The sequence below is a fragment of the Oryctolagus cuniculus genome, chromosome X (genome assembly GCF_051225735.1).
Source record: "Oryctolagus cuniculus isolate XC-2025 breed Fujian yellow rabbit chromosome X, ASM5122573v1, whole genome shotgun sequence".
Lineage (NCBI taxonomy): Eukaryota > Metazoa > Chordata > Mammalia > Lagomorpha > Leporidae > Oryctolagus > Oryctolagus cuniculus.
Genome location: NC_142888.1, coordinates 128,121,215 through 128,130,178, shown reverse-complemented (window position 1 = coordinate 128,130,178; position 8,964 = coordinate 128,121,215). Strand labels below are relative to the sequence as shown.

The 8,964-nt window shown below is 55.6% G+C and overlaps 1 protein-coding gene across 2 annotated transcripts; it reads left to right on the top strand.

Annotated features, from left to right (window-relative positions):
* Window positions 1-959: 959 nt before the first annotated feature.
* LOC138847511 (melanoma-associated antigen 8-like) lies at window positions 960-6,531 on the top strand. 2 transcript variants are annotated; one of them, XM_070066563.2, is made up of 2 exons: window positions 960-1,322; window positions 3,788-6,531. In XM_070066563.2, exon 2 carries the CDS (start codon window positions 3,848-3,850, stop codon window positions 4,853-4,855), a length of 1,008 nt encoding a protein of 335 aa, XP_069922664.1. In that variant the 5' UTR covers window positions 960-1,322; window positions 3,788-3,847; the 3' UTR covers window positions 4,856-6,531. The 2 variants fall into 2 exon arrangements, with proteins under 2 accessions (XP_069922664.1, XP_069922665.1); XM_070066564.2 differs by having other exon boundaries at window positions 981-1,095.
* The last annotated feature ends 2,433 nt before the right edge of the window (window positions 6,532-8,964 follow it).

The window sequence follows — 8,964 nt, the reverse complement described above, 5'->3', positions numbered from 1 at the left end:
ATGAATTTCTGTATATAGAAAAACATAAGTACAATCCAGATCACAACTGTTGTCTTTCTAACCTAGACATACAGTTGGTTGAGATGTGAGATATATCTCTTACTATGAATAAGGAGTAAACTGTGAAAACCCCTGCACTGCACTATGAAAAGATAGATAGAACCAAAACAGCAACACACCCCCCAATCTGCTGCTGTAGTTCATCCTATTCAGCGTAAAAGCACTCTTTCAGAAGGTGAGGTTTCCAAAGCCCATGCCTGGTTGCTGAGGGGACCCCATGAGAGAGGCCCCTCTCCCCTCGCAGTGCACTGTGCTCATGGGTGCTGCAGTGCCTCAGCCAGAAAGCTGCTCGGGACGACAGGCATTCTCCACACACAGTGCTCCCGGAGAGCTGCCCAGAGGTGAGAAGGAGGGGAGACATCGCGGCTGGGCCATGTAGTTAAGGTGGCAGGTGTAAGACGTGGGCCCTCGAGGACGAAGACCGAGGGGACCCCCAACCGCAGAACAACAGACGAAACCCCAGGAGATTGAGCCCAGCTTCTGCTCTCAGCCCTGGGAGAGCACAGGCTGCTCTGGGAGCTTCACCACTCACCCCAAGCCCCCCAGGAACAGGTCAGGGGACCCTGGGAGTGGCGCCTTGGTCTGAGGGGAGCAGATACAGGTCGGCAGAGGTCCGGTGTCCTGGCTCTGGCAGGGACGAAGGGGAGGACCCTGTGGAAGGATGGATGGGTAGCACAAAATCCTGCCGCACCCTTGCTGTCAGCCCTGGCGTGCCTTAGCACGGCTGTCAGCATCTTCTCTCCCCCTCCCAACCACTGTTCGAGGACGGTGGGACTTGGGCAGTGGGGAGCGGACTGAAATCTCCAGGGGGTGGGGGCGCCCAGGCTGTGCCAGGCTACAAGGGGAGGATCTCAGGGAGCACAGGGTGGCCGCCAGAGAACTCCATCCCGCCCCTGTGTTCAGCCCTGGGAGGCCCCGAGCACGGGAGCCGGAAGTGCCCTACCGGGACTTCCGGTTCTGCGGTGGCAGGGGCGCGTCTGAGACACACACTTGCGTCCGCAGAGAGGAAGAGAAGAAGCTGTGTTCCTGGTCAAGGTGAGACACTGAGAGGGCCACCCGGGAAGGCCTTACACCAGACAGAGGGCCCCGGCGTGTCCTGCTCCGCCCCTGCCGTCGACCCCGCTCCCCCCGGGGCTCAAGTGTTGAGTTGAACGCGGCTGGCCCGTTCCACATCCGGGGACCCTGGCAGTCGGAGCCTCGCTTTGACGGGGAAGACTCAGCTCGGCCGAGGGCCGGGCCACAGACCCTGCCTGATTACCGAGGTGAGGATGTTGTGGGAAGCCTGCGGGGACCCACTGTGTCCATCCCTGCCCTTGTGATCCAACTTGGAAAGCCTTGCGCATGGTGACCAGGCGCAGTCGTCTGAACTCGGCCCTGGCGGTCTGAGAGAGGGGAGGGGCTTGGAGTGAGGGGACTTGGAGTGAGGGGACGTGCGCCCAGACCCGGCGGCACCCAGGGAAGGAGAGAGAGACGAGGGAAGGGGCTTAGACTCCAGATCAGGGGTGGAGGAGGGGCGAGAGAACCCCCATGGAAGCCTGCGCCTGCCATCCGCCTGTTAAGCCCCGTGCAGGGCGATCGGAGATGTGTTTCCCGTCTTCTGCCTCTGGACCTCAGAGAGCTTCGGGGCCTGTCAGAAGCAGAGAGGCAGGGCCTCGAGTGAGCAGAAGGAGGGCCCAGGTCCTGGCTGGAGTCGAGGAAGGACCTAGGCAGGAGGACGGGGACCAAGGCCTCCAGGGCAGAGGGCCCAAGCCTGGCCCCTTCTGAAAGCCCGGGCAGAGCCCGGGCATGGAGACTGGATTCCAGTCTATCCCGACTTCCACATCCCCTGCTGAGGTACACTTAGGGGCTGAGAAGCAGCAGCACCGCCTCCGGTGGTCACGGGGTGAGATTCAGGTCGTCCACAGAGTCACGATGAGGACCGAGACACTCAGGAAACCAGGGCAGAAAACAGCCAACCCAGCCTCTGCTGTGACTGCGAGGTTGCCCTTGAAACCCTTCAGGGCATTGTGAGGGAAGTGCAGTGGCTCATCATGGGGGCAGGAGAACTGGGGGGTGGGAGAAGCTCTGCAAGCGCAAGGATTCCAGGTAGGAGACAGGAGGAGGATCCGGGGTAATTTATACAACAGAGGACAAATGGAGCTCTCACTCATGCTCGGGCCCTGGGGGCACCTCAGCAGTGTGACCAGATGTTCTGCACCTCCCCCTTCCTGGCCAGGTGTCAGAGAGCTGTGATTAGGTTGAGGGAGACATCAAGTCAGGGGAGGGAGCCACACACAGGGAGCAGAGGGAGTCCAGGATCCGGCAGGTCACACAGTAAGGGATGTTAGTGAGGAAGAAGGCGTGAAAGTAACCCAAACCCCCAAAGTAGGGAACTGCCAGAGATGGGAATCCTCAGGGCAGGGTAGGTGGATGGACGTGGGAGCCTCTCATTTTGCCACGTGGTACAGGTGCAGTTCTTGGAAGTGGTTCTTGGACTCTGTCAGCAGAGGGAACTGCACTGTGTGAGCGGAGGGAGAAGCCCCCAAACCTGACCCACGGTATAGCCCGTTCATAAGAACTGAGGGTACGACCAGCCCAGAATGAAGGGCCCCGTGGGGACTGGATGTCGCTGTTCTCATCAGTGAAGGGAGCAGGTTAGGAGGGCCTTACTTGGCATGTTCACTTTACAGCAGGGGCAGGCAGGTGGGCATTGGTCAGGGACGTGAAGTCTTCATCTAATGGTTGATAGCAGCTGATCTCAGTGGGCCAGGGGTGAGGAAGGGCAGGCTCAGGCAGGAATGTAGACAGATAAGGCATGGGTGAAAAGGGGAGCCCCCACCCCTAAACAGAGGAGACCAATGCCTGCATCCAACCCAAATGCCTACACAGGTGTCTCGGGCTAAAGTGCCCTGTCCTGTTTGGGCATCATTGGTCTCAGCAAACTCAAGGACTTGTTGGTGAGAGCTGCTTGGACTCAGGTCAGGAGGGGGAGGTTCCAAGGTCCTGCCAATCATTGTAGTGGGACTGAGCCAGCTGCTCACCCCAGGATCACCCAACCCACTGAAATAGGTCCCCTCTGCCTGTCACCCCAGGTGAGACGTGGCCAGATGTGGGACCTTAGCTGCTTTTTGTTCCCTCTCTGGGAGTCATACTCTAGCTCTCAGATGTGCTTGTAGGCCGTTGGAGGCTTCCAGATCCTTCCCCAACAAAGTGAGAATTATGAGTGAGCATAGAGGGGACCATCTACATGAGCAGAGTGGGAACCTCAGTGATTCTGGTCCGTTCTCCAGTGAGGTCGAGGGCCTGGAGTAATGCTTGTAGTCTGAAGCCTGAGTTCTTCAAACAGAAGCTGCGGGAAGCAACAGGTGAACTGCTAGTCCTTAGGCGGTGCTCTTAGGTCACAGAACACACTATGCGGAGAATCAGGGTTAGGTGCAGTTACCAAAGCAGAATGTAGGGCCCCCCTCTCCTGCTTCTCACAGGAGTGAGGAACCCACGGCTCATGGCCCTACCTACTCTACTTCAGCCCTGAAGCCTTGCGCACTACTGGCCAGCTGGTTGCCCCAGGCTAACCGTGTCTCTCAGTTCTTCCTTCCACTGCTACGACGACAGCCCCGCCGGCAGGAAAGGAGCCCTGTGAGGCCTGCGTTCACCACTCCGAGAGAAACCTCGTACGTGGGCCTTTGTCACAGCTTGCACGGCTGAGAGTCTCAGTTGCACTCACTCACGCCCTCTGTCTCTCCCCCAGGACTGAGGGTCCCCATCACAGCCGCTGCCGGCCCTCGTGCCAGCTGCCCCCGGGAAAGCTATGATGCCTCGTGGTCGGAAACATCGCCTCTGCAAGTTTGAGGGAGGCCTTCAGGCCCAGGGAGAGGATGCTCATTTGCCCGCGTACGGAGAAGAGGAGGCCACTACTGCCGGCTGCTCCCCCTCTGCTCTGATCCAGGGTACCCACAAGGAGGAGCCTGCAGCTGGGGTCCCTAGTCCTCCTGAGAACCCTCATGGAGCCTCCTCCAGCACTGCCAAATCATCTTCTGCATACAGCCAATCTGATGAGAGCTGCACCTGGCAGGAAGAAGAGGGCCGGAGCACCTGGCAGTACCTGGAAGACACAGAGTCTAAGCTCCGAGGTGCGCTGGCCGAGAAGATGGCTGAGCTGGTGAGGCTGCTGCTCCTCAGGTATCTCAGCAGGGAGCCGATCACCGTGGAAGGGATGCTGAGTTGTGTCACCGAGAATTACGAAGACTACTTCCCTGGGATCTTCTGCAAAGCCTTTGAGTGCATCCATCTGATCTTTGGCATTGAGATGAAGCAAGCAGACCCCACTGGCCATTTGTATGTGCTTGTCCCTGCATTGGGCCTCACTTGCCATGATGTGCTAGGGGGTGATCAGTGCATACCCAAGACTGGGCTCTTGATAGCCATCCTGGGTATCGTGTTCATCGGTGGTGGGCGTGTCCATGAGGGGCAGATCTGGGAAGCTCTGAGTGTAATGGGGCTGTTTGTTGGGGTAGATCATTGCATCTACGGGGAGCCCAGGCAGCTCGTCACCAAAGACTGGGTGCAGGCAGGCTACCTGGAGTACCGTAGGCAGGCATCCAAGAGCAGCAGTGCTCACTATGAGTTTCTGTGGGGTCCAAGGGCCCACGCTGAAACCAGCGCAATGAGAGTCCTGCAGTATTTAGCCAAGTGCAGTAGGAATGATCCCAGATTCCACCCCGCAGTGAAAGGAAAGGCCGTGAGAGATGAGGAAGGGGGCATGCCAGCAACAGGTGCAGGTGGTGCCAGTGGGAGTGAGGGAGGGCGGCAGGGTTGAGCCAGGGTTTGGGTGGGTAGCTTCTCTCCCCTGTGAAAGGTGGCCTATTCGTTATTCGTACCTGGAATGCAGCAGTGAGAGTTCTGGCTAATGGAGGCCAGCGTGCCTTTTACAGTCATGGGGTCTCGAGGTTTCGTGCTCCGCTTCTGTGCAAGTTATCTAGAAAGTACTCTTTTTTTTTTTTTTTCCGCCCGTTCTGGTATTTAAAATGGTTTTCCTATTAAGCAGATGTCTTTAGATTCTGTATCCGTGTAGGTGCTGCTCAATCATTACACACTTATTGCTGAACGTAGAGTTTTGGCATAAGAGTTTTGCTGTTTGCTCTTGAAATTGAAAAATGCATCTCTCTCTGTTCTGGTTCAAGATAGCATAGCAGTGGAGCAGATATTTCTTTGGAAAGGGAAAGAATTTAGCAGCAAAATGGATGGGATGACCAGAGACAAGCAAGGAGAACGCATCCATTCATCCTTTACCCCATGAGGGCAATCCTGTAAAGTTAGTATGCGTGTACGCACACAGCTGGATTTGCTAGGCTGATATGGAAATGGAAAGCTACTAAGTGTTAATAAACAAGTTCCTGTGCTCACTGGCTCATGTATCCTTTCCACATCCACTGTGCTTCCGCTCTGTGGAAGGCCCTGTGGTGGGAGTGGAGATGCAGGGAGAGGCCACACCCACCCTAGCAGAGAAGGGTAGAGTCCAGCAGCAGCCATCATAGGAGGAAGATGGAGAGATGTCCTCTGAGACCCACAGAACCAGGGAAAGACGGCTGAGCAGCCGGGGCCCCGGTGGAGGGCGGAGGAGAGTAACTGCCCTGAACTGAGGCCTTAAGGAATCTGCATTTCCTATTGTGGCAGTTCCATGTGTTGAAGCTGGGTCAGGGACCAGATCCTCAGGGCGTGGGTCTTCGTGCTCAGAGAGCATCCTGACGTTGAAAGTTACTCTGTTCAGGCCCTTCTGGGTGTGAGGTAAGGCAGAAAGACATCTGCTACCTGGGCTAGCTCTGGGACGTGTCCTGGGCTCTTGTGCCAGTGAGGGTGAGCATAGAGCAAGAAACAAGTGATTGATGCCCCCCAAGTGCAAGGCTCTGCGAGGTAGAGGGTGACTCTCCCTGGAAGTGAGGTCTGAAAGCCCTGACTGCTACTCCACTGCTGGCTGGGCAGGTCACAGCAAAAAACTAACAATTGTGTGTCTACTCCATGTGTGTGTGCATGTGCGTGTGTGTGTATAGATGGGTTTAGTGGTGTTTGTGAGACACACACACACACACACAGAGAGAGAGAGAGAGAGAGAGAAATTGGACCAAGTTTAAGCAAGGGCTACAGTTTCTGGATGACTACAAAATGAATGCAGATAATTCTTTGGATGCAAACTCAGCTTGGAGGTAGGCAATGAGCTGGTTCCTGGCTGCAATTTTGGTGACTCTGAGCTCCACCCAGCTCCTCTGCCAGATGTTGTTGGGTGTCTTCTGTGCTGAAGTGTAGACCCAATTTAGTGCATGAAGGCCCTTGTTTGGCTAGTTATTCCATGTCCTGGTATGTCGCATGATCTGTGGCACATTCCAGAGAACATACAGCAGCAAAGGTGTGTCAGAGTGATAAGGTCCGGGAGGGTCCAGTGCTATTACAAAAACAGCCAGCTCCCCACTACGAAAGTGACACCACGCGTCAGAAACTTCCCCAGTGCTTTTGGTACAGTGCCCTGTTCGAGGAGAGATCAGACAGGCCACACACACAGGAGGAACCCAGGCGTTAGGAGTTCCCCAGGATCTGGTGGCAGGGCTGGAGTAACAGGGTCTGCATTCATCTGGGGCCTCCACAGGGCCTCCACGCTTCACCCTGCACCCGGCCTGGGGCCATCCTTCTGACTCCAGTTCTTTCTCTTTTTTTTTTTTTAATTTTTTGACAGGCTTGCTGAAGCCTGTCCATGTACTAAAACCTGGTTAAAACAAATGCAGCTGAGTCTGTACATCTTGGCCATTGCCTGTGGTTGGATCCTTAAGAGCTGACTCTGCCCAAGTGAGGGTGTTGGAGTGCAGCCTCAGCTCTTGCTGGTACACTAGTGTCCATTCCCTGTCGTCCCCCAAGTGCCTGCATCCAGCCGTGGAACCTAGCCTGCTGCCCTGCCCTTCACTGCTGCCCAGGGACTGTGGACTCTACACAGAATCACCGGCCCTCCGTGTGACACGTAGCATTGCTGCTCCCTGCAGAGGTCCCGTGGTTCCACCAAAGTTCACCCTTGGCCCTCCCAGATATACCCAGCTCTGTCCTTAGAAAATTTGCTCTGGGCTGTGATTTTGGACACCATGTCGTCTCTCTCTGGGAATCACCAGCAGGCTCTTTGTTTTCCCCATGGGCAGTGAGTCGACTGCAATTTGCCTCATAATCAAATGTCCTTTGGGTTACAGCCCTGAAGGTAGAGAGAGGGTGACTGAAACTACTGAGATATCTTCCACAGCACGTGGAAGAGTTTCTTATTCCAAGCTGGGAACTGAATACATTGATAGTTGCATGGGTTCCTGAGGCTGTCTCTACCTGACATCTCTCAGCAGTCTCACAGAGGGGCAGGTTTCTGATCGAAGCTCTGTTCCTAAGAAGTGGGAGAAACACAGGCCGGCGCCGTGGCTCACTTGGCTAATCCTCCGCCTGTGGCGCCGGCACCCCGAGTTCTAGTCCCGGTTGGGGCGCCGGGTATTAGTCCTGGTTGCTCCTCTTCCAGTGCAGCTCTCTGCTGTGGCCCGGGAGGGCAGCAGAGGATGGCCCAAGTGCTTGGGTCCCTGCACCCGCATGGGAGACCGGGAGGAAGTACCCGGCTTCTGGCTTCGGATCAGCGCAGTGCCAGCCATAGCAGTCACTAGGGGAGTGAACCAACGGAAGGAAGACCTTTCTCTCTGTCTCTTTCTCACCGTCTATAACTCTACCTCTCAAATACAAAAAAAAAAAAAGAAGTGGGAGAAATGCTTGGGAAGTGAAAGGTGTTGGACATGCTGTCTTGAATTTGAAGACAAAAGCAATGAACCACCATCCAACATCTTCCTCTCTTAACCACCCTCTTAAGCACCCTCCAGCAAAGTACTGGATTTCAGAGCGACTGATGACACGGCCACAGGTGCTCAGACAAAGAAGGTTACGTGTCAGCTAGCAGACTCACATGTCGTGAATTGACCTCAGCCTCATGGGGAAGGGGATCATTGGCATTCTGCTGGGATAACAGAGACCATGATAAAGGGAAGCATTCAGACTGTAGAGTCTCAGGACAGAGCCAAGGGAGGAAGGACCCAGACTGACAGTGGGAGGCCATCCTTGTCCTGTACCCCCAAGCCAATGCCACTGAGCTCTCTCAGCTGCTCCTCCTAAAGGCCTGGCTCACGAGCCCCTCCCCTACTGTAGCCACCCTGGTCTGAACTGCTGTGTGGGGGGCCACTTCTCAGCCTAATATGACGATGCTGAGGTTCCACAAGGAATCTGGTATCAGGCCTAAACTGGGCACGACACAGTTGTTGGATCCAGCAATACCCCGGAGGACACTCTTACCTATCCCCACAAGGCCCCCTGAATAGCCCCACGGCTGCCCTGAGTTTCCCGCTATTCTCTAGGCCAGCCAAGTAGGCAGAAGGGCTAGAGGCTGGGAATCTAGCCAGTCATGGGTCCCTGAATGCCCAAATGCTGCACAAAGGGACTGGTGGTTACGCCCTGGGCACCATGGAGGGGAAGACAGCTCTGGGGGAGGGACACAGGCTTTCCTTCATCCTCTCTGCAGGCACATGTGTCTTGGCAGTTTCCCCCAGGGCCAACTCCCACAGCCCAGAATCCTGCTCCTGCCGCCGCTCCTGCTCCCGGTGCAGAGGTCTGAAAGTGAACCCTGCAGGGACTAGAACCAGTTGTTCCAGGACTGCGGAGTCTTAAGGTGTGAAAGGACACTCAAGGTGAACAGGCTTTCAGGGGAACAGATATCCTGCACCCATCAATGTGCATGTGGATCTCAAGAGGTATAACAGGCTCAGAAACACTAAAATATCCTGGTAAGATATATCTCCGACACAGAGCAACAAAAGACAAAGACAGAGTAACGCGACAACGCACTTCCACTTTGCCTCTTCATTTGGGTCA